General features: G+C 43.2%; 1 protein-coding gene across 4 annotated transcripts in view; it reads right to left on the minus strand.

Moving 5' to 3' along the window:
- The window catches only part of TEX11 (testis expressed 11), an 853,291-nt gene that overhangs the window by 361,209 nt on the left and 474,108 nt on the right, over positions 1-17,974 (minus strand). For all 4 annotated transcript variants that reach the window (XM_078640006.1, XM_078640005.1, XM_078640008.1 and 1 more), the window contains one exon: positions 1,921-1,999. In XM_078640006.1, the coding sequence (XP_078496132.1) occupies positions 1,921-1,999 (79 nt within the window). The remainder of the gene's footprint in view (positions 1-1,920; positions 2,000-17,974) is intronic.

Raw genomic sequence — 17,974 nt, forward strand, 5'->3', positions numbered from 1 at the left:
CGATAGAATGTCTGTGGTCTTTCGCAGCAGGCTTATTCGTTCATGATAGATCAAGAGTCTAGGGTTCTTATCAATCAAAAACCAAACCCCAGACAACCATGATTCTCCACAGAATCAAAAATTGCATCCACAAAAACAAACTACTGAAAGTTGTGAAAGCCAGATATCACTGAGGCTTCTAGATTGGATTATGGATTAGTGGGAGGTCTCTTTTTCCATCTCAACAATGTTTCCCACAACTGCTGCACTATCGAGCCTTTGAACACATAAAATACCAGTTGCTCTGGCAGCGTACCCACGGTGTGTACCAGAGAAAAGTGGTCTGGCTAAGAGTTACTGCTACTTATCATCTGCCTCAATCTCCTAGCAGGTTTGCTTGTGGTGAAGTGCTTACTAAAAGATCTGGTCAGCTGTTGCATCTTTTGATGAACAACGTCTTGGTAGAGAAGTACCACTTTGGATTTACCTTTCAATCTAAGATTGGATGACTCTAGAGCTAGATTTTTGCCATTTGTGGCTGGATAGGGATATCTTGTTGACAGCAGCATACCTGCCTGGGAAGTCCAATGTGATTGGTAAAGGGCATTCTCCATTTATGAGAGATAGGAGGTTGGATCTGATGGTGTTCACGAGATTGATGCACAGGAGGGCATCCTCTACTATGGAATGATTCACATCAAGGACAAAAAGGTAATCTTCCACCCTTCTTCATTTAGAGGCTAAATTTGGAAGCATTAGTAGATCTGGACATTACTGGAAGCGTTCGTCTAGGATTAAAACTGGAAAGTCATATCCATTTCACCTTTTTATCAAGAGTTCAAGAAAGGCAGCACAAGTCAGTCGCTGAACTGAACTGGATATGATAACTTCTAGTATCTCTTCCTTAGTTTTAGATGATATTGCGAGTTCACAAGGAATGGTTTACCTCAAGTGGATCTCCTTCTATTGGCAATGCCTCTTCCCTGCCAAATCAGTGGCTCCCAACATAATTTAGAAACGGGGACGACTACATGGCTTCTGGCAGCAGACCTTTGACCAGTTCTGCCATTAGAAACCCTTTGCATGGAAACCCATCCTTGCAGATTTGGCAGGTCACAACGACTGTCCCCTGTCCTATTTAGTCACCATAAGTATTTTTCTTGACTGGGTCTGCCATGTGACTCAAGCAGACATGTTCAGGGTAAATGTAAAAAGGTCCCAATGCACCCCAAAGGGTAAATACTAATGGTTTTCTACAACAAAAACTTTAGGAGTAGGTGCAAAATATAGAAATTAAGGGTAATCGATTTAAAAATTATGACGAGTGCGTAATCAACATTTAATACCAGCCTTAAATGCATCCCGCACAATGGCAATGCACTAAGAGCACCAGCTAGGTGGGATTTAAAAGTAAGGCAGGCGGTCTACAGCTGGAGGGGCAAAGGCAGTAGACACATGAGCGGTATTGGCAGGCTACTCACCATACTGTAAATGAGACCCTAAGTGTTCAATTTAATTGCCATTATATTTTGTTGTAATGCATCCAACTTTTGGTTTTCAGCAGTGGATCAGAAGCAAAACTGCAGACCTTGGATGGTGACAGTGCATTGAGCAAGAAAGAGACCAAGATGGAGCCCAAGAAAGTTTTGGCAGAGACTGTCACATAGGGATCGGCTACTGATGGTCATATGGATTTTTAAATTCATTTTCCAGGGTTCTTGGGAAATATAGCGCTGCTAACGGTTTCAGTTTTGTAATTCCGATGCTGTATTCATAAAAGAATGAGTACATTCTTGCCAGTGTTCTTACAGAGAATGAAAACTTTCCTTTACAATAGCAAGAAAATATTACAATTGCTTAAATTACTTTCAGATATCACAATAATACACAAGACCTCTTCTTATACAGGTATAATAACCTTTGTTGTAAAATGTAAACTACCTTCCATGCTCCAGCAGAAGTCGTGCAGTATTCAAGCAAAAGTCGAAGGACACATCGTGGCGACGAAGTCCCACAACAGCTAGAAATGAAAAATGAAGTAAATTGACTGAAATACTTTATTCCAAAAAATTAAATCTCAAGCAATAAGCGCCATTCGCCGTGAGGCTGACATCCATTGAGAAAGGTAACAACACCCTCTATGTACTAATGACAGAATGTTCAGTTCATTGGTTCTGTTACATTAAAAAACTGTAGGAGATCTTGGTTTAGAACATCATAAAGCTAATGGGACACAGAGGTTGAAAATTGAGAGCGGCTAGACCAGTTTTTCGGGAAGTATAGAACACAGGGGACCTTGTGTCAAGTATTGCATGCTGCCCTAGAACCAGAGGTACCAGATATTACTGCAAGGCCACTGAAATGCCAACTACATCCTTTTTCACTCTGAATTTAAGGGTCTAACTATATCAAACAGTCAAGGCTTACTCCTACAGGGTACTGTGCAATAGAACATTAGATATAGCTAGAGCATTGATAATGCACAATAAATGTATGGTCCAGTCGGTGTTACATTAAAAAAGTATATATATTCAGATTAGGTATTTAGAATTAATGTGCAATTATTGCCTATAAGTAAACAGCAGGTCTCAGTATTGAAATGGAAGAGATCATCGGCACACACCAGCCGACTGAAGCCCAGCCAGGAATTTCAACGTGAAGATGCCTAGGTACTGTGTGATATTCCGTTTAAGGGTGCCTGCCAGTATACTGTATGTATGGGTGTACATCTGGTATACTGTCAGAATATATTGAGCTTTAAATATTTGCTATCAAAATATCATGGCAAGAATATCGACAGCCATAATATCATGAAGGTAAGTATGCATAGGTTTAGATCTGTTATACTTAACGCCACATCAGCGTATCTTGAAGATTGGCAAATCTATACTTACCTATATATTCACCTTCTTAATATTCTGTAAGCTTATTTTTAGGCTGTGTGTGGTAGCGTGATATTTGTAAGAAGTATCTATATAGTGTAAATCTAGAAAAAGAGCGGCAGAGCATTGTACAGTGTTTAAGGCATACATACAGTCAACAAGGGATTTGAGGGTAAGTTGGGTTCTGACAGCAGAAGTGAGCTGTAACCGGGCCATGGTGTCATGTTCTCTAAAGAGGAGTGTCTTCAGCTCTTTATTACATTGGAGTACAATTGGAGCAGCCATTAAGAATGCAGGGTGCTGCTCCATGTCCATAGTACATAGATGGAAAAGACCTGCAGTCTTGTTTTTTCTGTATTGCAGTTTGACTCCAGTCTGATAATGTCCTGGCTGCAGGTGTGCTGAGAGCCACTGGGGATGGTGAGCCTGTTGTGATAAGCTTGTAGGTGATGCAGCTGGTATTGAAGATAGTGCTGAGTAGCAAGGACAGCCAGTGGATTTCCACAGGGGGAGTATCTTGTAATTGGCTCAATGATAGATTAGCCTTGCTGTGGCTTGTAAATTGCTCTTAAGAGACTAGAATGCAGTCTGGGAGGCCTTGGAGCAGAGAGTTGCCACCACCCAGATGCAAGAGTATGATTGCTTGATTGACAATACAATTCTGAAATAGCTTTCTAGGAGGGTTAATTTCACTTCCTTTAGCTGGTACCATGTGATCTTGGTTTTCTTGGTGACATGTTCCTTTAATTTTAAGCAATTTGTCACATCTAAAGTATGGAGTGCTCCTTCTGTTACACTTAGAGGGTTGTGAAAGTAGGTCTTGAAAACAAGTGGTTCGTTAAGATCAAAGTCTGTTGGAACCTGGGAATAAAATGATGATTTGTCCTCATTATCCCTCTGTAAAAACAGTTCTTTTATAGTGAAGGCTTGAACCTCACCCACCCATTTATATGATGTGAATGCTGATACTATAGCTATCTTCCTAGAGAGATATTTGAGAACTGATTTATGACTAGGCTCAGAAGGAGACCTCATCACTGGAGAAAAAATTGCTTTCAACTGCTAAGAAACAGGTTATTTTGTATCAGAGGGTTGGCTCTGAACTGTCAGAGAGACATTAACATTCAAGAAGCAATAAATATGGCAATATTTGGTGAGGTGGAGATGAGAAAGGGTTGCACCACTTGTAGAGCACCATGTGCAGAATCTAGTCACTTTGCTTCATACGCAGCGCTTGTAGTTGCCAACCTGGCTTTGGATAAAATGCTCCTGCAAGCCTCAGAAATAACCAATTGACTGAACTCGTTTCCAAGAACCAGGCTGATAAATTTAGAGATGCCGGCATAGGATGGACAATCCGATCCTTGTTCATTGTCAACGGGTTCAGTTCTGGTTTGCGGTTGGCGTGTGTTTTTGTTCTGACAAGAGAAGTTCCATGAACCCAAATTGTCTTGGCCAAGCTGGAGCTACTAAATGACGCAACATGGTTCCTCCTTCATTTGTTATACTCAGAGGAAGTGGAGGTAATGCATATGCAAAGAGCCCTTCCCAAGCCATCTGCATTTGCAGTTGCAACTTGTCACAAACAAATCTAGTCGCAGGTGACCGAAACCCGGAAAAACACAGTTGAGCAAACTCTGTTCTAAGTCCCATTTGTGTAAAGAATAAAAGGGACCCCTCAAGGAAAGCAATTATTAGAACAGGCTAAAGACTGAGAAGAGAAGGGAACAAAACACAGTGCACAAGATCCTCTTGGCCTGTATGTGACGTCACAATAGGACTAAATCCCACAGGAAAAGACCCAGATCAAACTCTTTAACTTTTTAACATATTTCAATATTTTTTATTTCTTTTTTACTCATATTGCATACCATGCTTTCTTTTAAACGTTTCTTTTAAAAACTTGAATTTCATTGTTTACATATCGCCAAGATCGACATGCAAGCAAATGCATGGGTTATCAAATGTAGTGTCTTCCCCTAGTGTGCCTGGTTCGCCCCGTGCCACGACCTATTAATGGAGCAACAAAATGCCCTATGTGTTTATACCTATATCTTTCCATTGACAATACAGGACATACCGCACCCCTATTAAAGTAAGAAATATATCCCATCACCGGTGGTGTTAACACTTGAAAGATGTCTTCCTGGCAGGGAAACGTTTGGTCTATCCCAAAAATCAAGAGTGGTGGTAGAACTTGAGTAGATTAAACACAAGTGCAAAAAATAAAAAGGGTACCCACAGCGAGAAAAAACTTGAATATGGAGCATGGTAGCCACGGTGTCAATTGTTTTTCGTACTGGCCTCAATAGGACCTGGGCAAAAGAGGAGTGGGTTTCAAACCAGATTAGATCATTGGAATGTTGGGAGCTCCATTGAAAACAATGGAGTGCTCCGGGCTCATAATGGCTGGTATAAGCCCCGAGCTCAACATTGCAATGTTTCCTTGTTCACAGCTCTGGCTGTGAAAAAAGGCTTCAGGGAACCTGAGGGGATTCTAATCCCCTCACGCTCCCATAAGGCTTTGTTCTTTTTTTGTTAGAACATTCTGCCCTCTAGTGGCAGAATGTTCTAATAGCCTTGTAGCCCTTCGTAGCTGGGCTATACCGGCTATTAAAGTCCTCTACGGCGGGCTATAAGGCTACATTCTACTGAGTTACCAAAGAAAAATCAGTGACAATAACGGTGTGAAGAGCATACCCCGTATCCAGGCTCAATCATGTACTACATTATCTTAGGGTTCTCTATGAGAAGACAGATGCTGCTACCTCGCCCATGCACGGGCTCACCAGAGAATACTCCCATCACCACCCGTTAAACCGTATTGATAGAGATCGTAGGTCACCCAACCAATAATTTCACCATATAGTTTTCGGGCCCATAAATTTCAGTTCAACCTATTCATTAATCAGATGACCTACCAATTCTTCTACCAGTAACCCTGGTTCCTACCTATTTATTTCTATTGTACCTGACTTACCAATCCACCGTTGCAGGTACCTAAGATCCACAATGGATCAGGGAGCTAGCTGTAAAAGCAAGGCAGGCAAAATACAAAACCCAACTTATTTCTATTCCACATTAAATGATCACAGACAACTGGGAAGTTTTAAAAGTTTATCTAGAAATCAGGTTCGGAAATTAGCAAGTTTACAGTCAAAAGGCAATCAATAATCAAGATAACAAAAAAAAAAACATAACCGTAGAGGAACAGTGACAGGGCAACCATTTATAAGTCTATAAGAAAGTTATAATAATGCGATCTACTAAATGGATTTAAAATTTTTGGATCACAAACTTGACTTTTACTGTGTGGGAAAAATACTGCAAGGTATGGACTGGAAATCCTATACATCTATAGGAGGGGGAAAATTGGAACACGCTATAGTTCTAGTATCTTACGCAAAATCAGATTTCAGGAGAAATTTATATACCACAGTTATGTTTCATAAACAGTATGGAAAGAAAATGTGTTCTAAAAGGTAGGGAAACATAGGAACATGCTAAGGAAAATATACTGTATGACTTTATAATAGGTTGCGGAAAGCATGGAAAATTAACATATGCAAAGAAATGTCTTTATTAAAGCAAAGACAGAAATATAGAAGATGCAGTGAAGAGTTTTCACACTATATTTACCTAGAAAGGTGTGCAGACCAACCCTGGCCACGGATCAGTCAAGGACAGGAAATACCCCAAGGAAGGACAGGCATCTATGGGACTGCAGGTGCAGATTGGACACCCCAGGACAGGACAGGAAAACCAGATTAGGATCAGGACAGGACCACCAAGGCACGACCAGCACCCGCAGTTTGGAAGCAACGCCTGCGCTCCACCCTATCTGCAGCTATCAGTCAGAACCCCGATTGGGTTAGCGAACTCCCCAGCAAAGTGCTCCGCCAGCACTTAAGGTTTAGTAAAACCTTTAGAGTCTAAGGTCAAATTCGGACAGAGTGCTCCGCAGCGCTCTGTATTCAGTCACCTATTGAGTGCGTTGGGTCAGTGACAGGTCAGCTATTCAGACAAGTCGGACAATTTCTCTAGCTGAACCTAGGCTAGATATACTGTTTTCGGGTCAGTGTACCACCCCCCAATGTTGCAAAGTGTAAAAATCCCCAATTTCGATTGGTTCCCAAGTAGGATAGGCTAACACACCAATCAGAACAAACTTCTGCAAGCCTAAATTATCATTTTAGGGAACCGCCTAGCAGGTTTGGGGTTCTCACGGAAAGTTTCACAGAATACAATAGAGAATTACAAATGTAACAAGTGAAGAACATTTCTGCTCCATCCTCCTGGGTCAGAGGTGGCGTTCACAAGAGCATCTTGACTGTGGCTGCCAGCTGGCTGAGTTCCACTGTTCAAGGCTAACTTCTCCCTGGCTGCGTGACATGCGCAGAAGGGACCTTCAAAATGGTTCTCGTCTCATTCAGACCCCCCAGTTATCGCAGTACATGAAAAGTAAGCGAAAACAAATTAAAACATAGAAATAAATGAATTTACTACATATCATGATTTTGTACTTTAGGTTTCTCACTGTAAAAATATACTATGCGATTATAGATTAGTGCAACACACAATAACATGAGAGCATCTGCGCAAGCTTCACCATGTGAGTATTTCAGACAGCCATATTAGCGGCAAATACGCATGCGCACATTTTCCCACCACAACTGTGACTACGTCACGTCACGTGAGTGTGACTAACGCATGCGCAGTAGTAAATTCCCAAGCGACGGCCATTTTAACACAAGGATTAATCATATTAGTAAAACACATAAGCAAGCATCACTAAGATACATGTATACCCAAAAATAAAAGAAATGAGTAAGACATACAATTTGGATTACAGAGTTATACATAAATCGAGGTTCTTGATCTCAGCAAGTCGCGTAATGTGCGAAATCTTGCTTCATCAATCCCCTCTTTGATGATATTTACTATCATCACAACTTATGGAACCAGATGCCAACTTTTCTCACACTTTGTGCAGTTCGATTTCTTCCAACATCCTATTCAATTTCTCTTTCACATCTTTATTAGGGTGAGAATTTTTCACCCTTTTGTAAATTTGATTATTCAAGTCTTCCAATTCTAGTTCATCCACACTCCGTTTCACACCTCTCTTATTCACAGCGTATTTCTTTGTGTGTTTGCGACATTTGTAGCAGACAAATATGAGGAAGATTATGAAACCTATCACTCCAATTGGCATCAGTACCTTGAACAATAAACTTTTACCTAAATTAGCAAACCAATGACCTACATTGGAGAGACCATCGACAAGTCTCTTCCAGGCACTGTCAACCTCCAGTGGTTTGAGTTCCTTTTCCAAATTAGTAATGTTTTTCACATATCTTTTGATCTGTACACTTTTATCCGGTATGTAAGTGCAACAATGTTGCGCCTTCAGCATCCGGCAGACTCCGCCCTCTTTTGCTAATAAGGTGTCCAGCGCAAGTCTGTTCTGCAAAACCATTGATCTGATCGCAACCATTTCAGTATTGACCAGCAGGAATCCATGAGCTGTGTCAGTAGACAACACATCCACTATTGTGGATAATTTGCAAATTCTGTGTGTATTCAGAACCACTCCCACTCCAGGTATCAGTGCACTAAAAATACTACCCATTATTTCACCTACGCTTTCTCTTTTACTACGCATTAAGCCATTAGTGTTTTCATTGCTTCCAGCAATTTCTTTCACATGGTATATTTTCGGGAAAACAATGCCAAAGTAGCAGCTTCGATACCAGTGATCCGGCAATTTGAAATAAGCCTTGTTTCCACATATATAATACATTCCGGGAAACACAGGTTCTGACCCATTTTTGAAACCCCGACCTCCAATTACCTTGTAATTGTGTTCACATTGACTGGAACCAATGAAAATGTTATTATAATAACTAGTCTTTTTGCGATGAAGACAGTTTCCCTTTTCTTTCGAAATCCAGCAACAAAGCAGGACCACTCCCACCATTTGAGGTGCTTTCCATGGTTTCAGCCCATTTAGGAGTTTTCTGTCTCTTATCATTTGCCTTTCTTTGGAAACTCTCCCTTCTTTTCTCTGCCATGTTTAAAAAAACATTTCTTGTTCATGTAATGAACAGGTCAAGTTGTCTCTGTGTGCTTCATTTAAGTCTATGGTACCTATAGTCAGAAAGTATTCTCCCATATAACGTGTAACGTCACTTTTAGTATGTACAGGATTCAAGTTTCCACGTATGGGAAGTTCAGAAAATATCACGTCTGAGTTAGAATAGTAGTACTGTAACGGTCCTCTTTTGTAAAATAAGCTTGCTAAAATACTACAGGAAATTCCATAGGTCAAGGGTAGGTGATGGTAAGTCACGCCTTCAGCTACAGAAGTAGGTAGCTTCATGCAGACATAGCAGTCTTCTATTTCCATAGTTTCTACATAGTGCACTAAAAGATTAGCAAAAACATTTAACTGTGTCTGGTTTTTAACTCCATGATAATGTAGTCCTTCCTCATCTGATGCTTCTAAGTCTCGTTTGGTTTGTCTGAGTGCTTTTTCACGTCTTTCTACACTTCGTGTTGTCAGTTCTTCAGTGTCAGTGGTCACAGTCTGATTAGGGTCAATATTAGTATTTTTGCTCACAATATAAGGAATGAAAACTGTTAGTCCTATCCAAATTATTATCACTATAACTATGCTACATATACATACTCTGCAGCATGTTTTGCAATAACTGCGTCTAGGCCTTCCATTCACATTTGAATCAGACATTTTCGTTCAGAAGAAGATTTCTCAACCCCTCTTTGTAACTCTGCACAGGTAGCTTACCCTGCACACCTTCAGGTTGGTTCGTCTTCCTCGGCAGAATAATCAGCTGTCTGTTCTTCGTCACTTTCGTCAGTAATATCAAGATCTTCGAATTCTTCTAACACTAGATATGTCCATTCAGGATCTTGATATTTTTCGTTCAGTCTTTTTATTCGGTCACTCCGTCTTTTGGAGCTTTCTCCAGCTTGATCGGTAATACGGGGACTTTTCCTTCTTTCTGCAAGTTTTTCTTCTACTGTTTTTATTCTCAGTCTCAGTTTCTTAATATATCCTGGTTCAATATTTTTCTTTTTCCTGAGTCTTTTAGCTGGCACTGTGATTTGGCTTTCTTCTAATACTCTTTTATTTTCGTTTGTTTGTGGCACTTCTGTCTCTGTCTCTTCCTTTCCTGTCTGACTAGTTCCAGGTCTTGTATCTATTTCTTCTGCCTGGTTACTAAGCTGGCCTGGTTCAGGGGAATTTTTGTTTTGGCTTTCGAATGTCTCTATTTCTGAGTCCTGAAGACGTTCTTCTATTTCTATCTGATCCTGTTCAAGCACTTCGATCTCTTGATTTTCTTCTGCTCGAACTTTTGTACTAGTTCTAGTCTGTCCCTTTTCAGTTTCAGGAGTTTGTGGAGGTGTGTCAATCACCTGTTCCGTCCCTGTCTGACCTTCCTCTTCTTCCTCAGATTTGACGTGAATCTCAATGATCTGAGGGTCTTCGCCTGTGCCTATCTCTTCCTCTCTATTCCACTCTCTATCTTCTTGGGTTCGCTCTCTTGTTCTGATTGGGTCTTCGGTTAGGTCGATTATGGGTATCCAATCATCTTGGCTGGTGCTCGGTTGTTCGTCATCAGCTACTTCAGGACCAACGTCTGCAGACCCCTCAGCTGGACAACCTTCAGCGCCTTTTTTCTCGTCTGGAATCACCTTCTGTGTATGGCTGGCATGGATCCACTTGGGCACGCCTGCACACTTCACCGCTGTCGTGATCACCAGTATTATTTGGCGTTTTTCTCCCCACCTCGGTGCAAGGCAACTCAAACGAGTATGTTTCTTTATTCAGACCCAATCGCCAGGGACCAATTTGTGGACTGGAGTCGTTGGATTAGCGACGGCGTCTTCTCCAATCTGGCGAGAGATAGAACGCACTTGGTCACCCAGTTGCTTGCAGTACTCAAGTACCAAATCATCAGAAATGTTTAACAGTTTGTATCCTGGTACCCATGCTTGTCTCATCACTCTTCCCATCAGGATTTCATGGGGGCTCAGGCCTATTTTTCGGTCTGGAATACTTCTGAGTCCCATCAGAACAAGAGGCAAGGCATTTATCCAGTTCATGCCAGTAGAATTACACATTTTTGCTAATCTCGATTTTATAGTGCCATTTATTTGCTCTACTACTCCAGAAGCCTCTGGACGATATGCACAGTGCAGTTTTTGTGTGATTCCGAATGCTTTACAGAGCTGATCGATTATTTCATTCTGAAAATGTTTTCCTCTATCTGATTCAATAGTGACTGGAACCCCGAACCTAGGTATCAATTCTCGTAGTAACAATTTGGCTACTGTTATCGCGTCACTCTGTTTGGCAGGGTAGGCTTCCACCCATTTTGAAAACAGGCAGACAATGACAAGGACATATCTTTTTCCCACACAACGAGGCATGGTGATGAAGTCAATCTGTATTCTCACAAAGGGACCCTCTGATTTTCCAATTTTCCCCAGTTCAACTACTGTTCTTCTGCCAGCGTTGAACTGCTGACATGTCAAGCACCTTTGGCAGAGTGATTCTGCTACTTTCCTGAATTTCGGATTGTACCATGTTTGTTGGAAAACCAGAACCATTGCGTCCCTAACAGTGTGTGAATCTCCATGTATTAGTCTGGCCATAGAAGCAAGCAGATGTCTAGGCAACACAGGCATACCATTTGGGCCCACAATGACACCATCCTCACTTCTTGGTCGACAACCAAGTTTCCTCCACTTCTCTTTCTCTTCCGATGGCACAGCATGCTGCCAATCTCTCACCTCATCCCATGTAGGCACCTCTTCAAACACCATAAGTTGGCAGCTGTTTCCAGGTCCTCCCAGTTTAACATTTACAGACATGCGATTTATTGCACAATGTCTGGCCACTTCATCAGCAAAATTATTTCCCAATGATACATGGTCAAGGCCCCTTTTATGAGCAGCACATTTGACCACTGCCAATTCTTTTGGTAACTGGATGGCCTCCAGTAAATCTTGTACAACTTTCCCATTTCTAATGGGTGTACCTGATGAAGTCAAAAATTCCCTTTGTAGCCACAACTGGCCAAAGTCATGCACAACCCCATAACAGTACTGACTATCAGTATATACTGTTATTCTTTTGTTTTTCCCAATTTTGCAAGCTCTTATCAACCCAATCAATTCGGCTACTTGTGCAGACTTTATTCCATATAAACAGGATGCTTCTTTAATGCTGTTTAAAGTGACTACAGCATAGGCAGCACTTAGGCCCACTAGTTCGTGTCGTATACATGAGCCATCTACATACAGCTCTTCATCGTTAACAGGCAAAGGAGTTTCTTTAATGTCTGGGCGTGGTTTAGTACTGAATTCTGTCAGCTCAATGCAATCATGCTCGTTCTCCCCCTCGTCTTCTACAACCATTGAGTCAGGGAGTAAGGTGGCTGGATTCAGGATATTACACCTAGTAATGACTACATTTGCAGCACCCACGAGAATCCTCTCGTATTTAGTCAGCCGACTAGGGGTGAGATACTGAGTTTTCGTTCGGGTCAACAAAATCACAACTGCATGTGGAGCATACACAGTTACAGGATGTCCCATTACAATGGATTCACTCTGTTCTAAACTCGTGCAGGTTGCAGCTACTGCTTTCAGACATCCGGGTAATCCAGCAGCTACTGGATCCAAAGTGGCAGAGAAATATGCCACCGGGCGTCTAGTCAACCCATGCTCCTGAGTTAAAACTGACAATGCACAGTTGTCACGTGTGTCACAGAACAGTGCAAACTCCTTAGAATAGTCAGGCATCCCTAAAGCAGGGGCTGTACACAGGCAGTCTCGTAATTTAGTGAATGCCGTTAAGCTTTCATCATCCCATTCAACTGGGTCCTTTGCTCCTTTCTTTGTCATTTTTATCAACAGCTTTGCCAGGACTGCGAATCCCACAATCCATTGCCTGCAGTAACCTACAACCCCAAGGAACATTCTGATCTCTTTCTGAGTACGGGGTAACTGCATCTTTTGAATTATTCTGACTCTCTCTGAAGTGACTTTTCTGATGCCTTTTTCTATCTGGTGCCCCAGATATTTTACTGACTTTGAACAGAATTGCAATTTTTCAGGGGCCACTTTATGTCCCTTTTCACCTAGGTGATTCAGCAAGGCAATGGTGTCAATCACACAATCTCTATGACTTTTAGATGCCACCAAAAGGTCATCTATATATTCAATCAATCAGAACATTTGTATAGCGCACTACTCACCCGGAGGGTCTCAAGGCGCTGGGGGGGGGGCGCTACTGCTCGAACAGCCAGGTCTTGAGCTGCTTCCTGAAGGCGAGGTGGTCCTGGGTCAGGCGGAGGTGGGTCGGGAGGGAGTTCCAAGTCTTGGCGGCCAGGTAGGAGAAGGCCCTTCCTCCTGTGGTGGCTCTTCGGATGCGGGGGACGGCGGCGAGGGCGTGGCTGGTCGATCGAAGCTGGCGCGTGGGAGCGTAGAAGTTGAGGCGGCTGTTGAGGTATCCTGGTCCTTGGTTGTGTAGGGCTTTGTGTGCGTGGGTGAGGAGCCGGAAGGTGATTCTCTTGTTGACCGGGAGCCAGTGCAGGTCTCTCAGGTGTCCGGAGATGTGGCTGCGGCGGGGGATGTCCAGGATGAGTCGTGCTGAGGTGTTCTGGATCCGCTGGAGTCTCTTCTGGAGTTTGGCGGTGGTGCCGGCGTAGAGGGAGTTGCCGTAGTCCAGCCGGCTGGTGACGAGGGCCTGGGTGACCGTCTTCCTGGTTTCGGTGGGGATCCATCGGAAGATCTTGCGTAGCATTCGCAGGATGTTGAAGCACGACGAGGAGACGGCGTTGACTTGTCTGGTCATGGAGAGGGAGGAGTCCAGGATGAAGCCCAGGTTGCGTGCGTGGTCAGTTGGTTTGGGTGCGCTGCCCAGGGCGGGGGGCCACCAGGAGTCGTCCCAGGCGGAGGGTGAGGATCCCAGGATGAGGACTTCCGTCTTGTCCGAGTTCAGTTTCAGGCGGCTGTTCAACATCCATTTGGCTACGTCTGTCATCCCTTCGTGCAGGTTGGCTCTGGCGGTGGCGGGGTCGTTGGTGAGGGAGAGGATCAGCTGGGTGTCGTCTGCGTAGGAGATGATGTTCAGGTTGTGCTGGCGTGCGATGGCTGCGAGGGGGCTCATGTAGACGTTGAAGAGAGTTGGGCTGAGCGAGGAGCCTTGAGGGACGCCGCAGATGACTTCGGTGGCTTCCGATCTGAACGGGGGGAGGCGGACTCTCTGTGTCCTTCCGGAGAGGAAGGAGGTGATCCACTACAGTGCCTTCTCCTGGATTCCGACGTTGCTGAGGCGCTGTACTAGGGTGCGGTGGCAGACAGTGTCGAAGGCCGCGGAGAGGTCCAGGAGGATGCACCAAAACAGACTTTTCAGGTAAGACTAAGGATTCGAGGCACTTTTTCAGGATCTGATTAAAGATAGAGGGGCTCTCTGTGTACCCCTGGGAGACACGATTCCAAACATACACGTGACTGTCGAAAGCAAATGAGAAAAGAAATTTGCTGTCTGGATGCAATGGGATTGAAAAGAATGCATGACATAGGTCTATCACAGTGAACCACTCAGCATCCCAGGGAATCTGATACAGGATCACTGCTGGGTTCGGGACAATAGGACAACAAGGAACCACAATTTTGTTTACCTTTCTCATGTCCTGCACTACTCTGTACTTGCCACTAGGTTTCTGGATTCCAATTATGGGTGAGTTACAATGACTACTCTTTACTTCTTGTATGATGTCTACTTCTAGCAATTTTTGTATTTCAATCGCAACTCCTGCTCTCACTTCGGCACTCATTTTATATGGCTTGGTATTGGGGTAAACTGCATTTTCTTTCATGGCTATTTGTATGGGGTCTACATTTGCCATCAATCCTACATACTTTCCAGTAAAGTCCCATACTTCTGATTTCACTGTCTTTTGAAGTTCTTCGGGTAAGTCTTGTACAGTCATTCGTTTAATTTCTGAGTCAGGTCTGATTAACATTAATTTATATATGCCATCCTCGTCTGGTGTCTGAATTTCGACGCCTTTTGGTGTGCAAAAGATGGTGCAGTTCATTTTGCACAACAAATCACATCCCAGTAAGTTTACTGGACTGGTATCACACACTACAAACCTATGCATTTCTTTAAAATTCCCTATTGTGCTCTCCATGGGCTCGGTAACTGGGGTACTAATCAATTGATTAGACACACCCACTACTTGGATTGCTTCTCCCGAGAGGGGTAGGTTTGGAACGTCCGCTGTTCTCACAGTAGAACGGGTAGCACCAGTGTCCAATAGAAAGGTGACATCATTTCCATCAACCTTTCCTTCAATGTATGGCCCTGACTAGTCTACCGGCAAGGAGGCGCCAAGAACACACTCCTTGTCCTCCCCTCTCAGGCCCCGTCAGTATTGATCGTCACAGAAAAAGGTATCATTCAACAAAAACTGCGAAGTTGCTGCATTTCTATTTTCATCGCCTCCCCAGATCTCTATGTCATCACCCTGTGGTGATTTTCCCTTATAATTTGGCTTTGGCGCTCGGGGCAATTGACTTGCCTTTACCTGATGCTGAGTCTTTCTTGGTTTTTCATTCTGCGTCTGTGGAGTTAAATCAGGGGTTTGGGTATTATCATGCTGTAAATATGGACACTCGTCTCTCCAGTGCCCGATTTCTCCGCACTGGTGACAGGGAAATTTCTTTTTAGCTTCTTCTCTGCTCATTTTTACCTTGGGCTTCCCTCCACCCCCAGCTCCTTGATTTTGGGTATTCTTATTCATTTTACTTAATTGCTTTTCCTGCTGCTCGGCTAATTTTACTTGTGCCCACATCACCTTCTCCTTCAAAGCCTTTCGTTTGTCTGCCATCTCGTCTTCGCAATACTTTGCGTATCGCAAGACTTCATCTATTTTCTTAGACTGCCAACAGATTTTATTGTCTTTGATCCACTGGCAAATTTCTGGCCTTAAACCGTTTACAAACCTGTAAATGAAGGGGGTCATGTTCTTCATCTCGATGTTATCTATACCGCTGTACGTTTTAAACACCTGTAACAGTCTTTCATAAAAGGAGTGCACAGTCTCATCCCTTTCCTGCGTGGTTCTATCTATCTTTGTCCAATCAGTTTCCTTCGCAGGCACCTTTTGCTTTAGGTGTAAAATCACCTGATCATATTTTTTCATTACTTCATCAGAGGGTGCTCCTGTGTTAGGATCCCTCGGGTATTCCTCACTAGGCCAAGCTATGGCGATCTTACACTCGGTCCATAGATCTACAGGAACCACTATATCAAAGAACCCATCCAAGTCTTTCCACAGGCATTTTTGTACCTTTACAAACCTTTCCACCTGCCTGTACCAGTCCACAGGTTTCTCTCTTAATTTTGGGAAATCATTTGTAAAGGACACAATATCCTGTCTGGACCATGGAACATGCACGTATTTTCCACCTGGTACTTCACGCATAGGACATAACTGCTCTGGTTTATCAGCTTCTTTTAGAACGAACTGAGGAGTCACTTGTTTGGATCTAGCCTCATCTTTCTTTTTGGCCCACCTGGCTTTCCATCTGTCCACATCTCCCCATTTCTGTAATACTGTCAATAATTCTTTGACCTGTGCCTTCTTCCCTCACATGTTCAGGTTTTCCAGATCCTTGTCTGAGAAATCTGCTCTGTACGGTTTTTGCAAAGGTTTTGATTTCGAGATATCTATTCCCATACTAGCTGCAGTGTCAGTTAGTTTTTCATGGAGTACTCTGGTATTTCGAGTAAGGCTCTTGCAGATAAACAACAGCTCTTCTTCCGAGTAGGTATTTAGTCTGTCTAATCCTACATTTCCTGCCATAAGTTCTTCTATTTCTACTCTCAGTTTGTAGAGATCTAGAGGTTTCGACTGAAGAGTTTGTTTTTCTAATTCTCGACTCTATCTCTCAATTTCTTCAGGAGTTACTACCGTGACGCTCTTAGTACCTGAAGCTGATTCCATTTGAATCTCCCTCGTATTGAAAGGATTATGTCTTTTCTGCATCCTTTTTCCTGTTTACCTAAGGGGCAGATCCATTAGTGAGACTTCAGACTCACACTCACTTGTTAAGTCATCTACAATTAAGGGCTCTGATCTCGGTTGGGCTACAACTGGGGTAATAACTGGAGTTCTTGGACTTCCCTGTCGGTCCCCATACAATGGAACCACTGGTCCAATAGTAACCGGGATTGTTAAGGACTCAGGACTTGCATTTAACTGGGAAATCTTCTGAATTATTTCAGCTCTCTGCTTAGCTAGTGCCTCTCGTTCTCTGTCCTCCAATATCCTTTCGACTGAATTGTCATGTAATACTTGTGGGGTTAAAGTTGGAGCACAACTCGGGGCAGTGGGATGTGTCTCTCTGGGTCCTTCACCATAACTAGGTCTTGGGTGCAAAGTACCTGTGCCTAGGGATCTTGGTTCTTCCTCATATAGAGGGTTTAGGAACGGCATTCCTGAACTGGATGGTCTTGCCTCACCTTCGTAGGGAGATCTGGGAAAAAAGTCTCTTTCGCATGTGTATCTCGTTTCTCCACCAGCGGGTATTCTAGGATAAATATCTCTTGCATCTATGGGTCCTAAACTCTCGGTATAGGGAGGTATTTGACAACTCCCTCCTACACTTGCGGATCTGGCCTCATCTTGGGGCGGAGGTCTTCGAGAATTATCCCCTTCACTAGAAGGTCGGTGTCCTTCATTATAAGGAGGAGGACTTCTCATAAACATGTCATCTAACAACTCATCATCCGACTCTCCAATGGGCACCCAGTGTTTGCATTTTTCTGTTATCTTCTCTCCTGCAGGAGGACCACCCACTGGCATCATTGGAAACAGTCCTTCCACAATCATATTCTGTCTCCACTGTTTCATCTTTTTGTCACGGGTCTCTTGTTTCAGTTTCGGATAAAATTTAGTTAACCCTTTATCCATCCGGGGCTTATCCCTTTCAAAAGCTTCGATTTCCCATTCCTCTAGTGCTTCGTACTGCGTTAGTCTAGGTCTGGGATGTAAATCATTCATTCG

Source organism: Lissotriton helveticus, chromosome 4_2 (genome assembly GCF_964261635.1).
Source record: "Lissotriton helveticus chromosome 4_2, aLisHel1.1, whole genome shotgun sequence".
Lineage (NCBI taxonomy): Eukaryota > Metazoa > Chordata > Amphibia > Caudata > Salamandridae > Lissotriton > Lissotriton helveticus.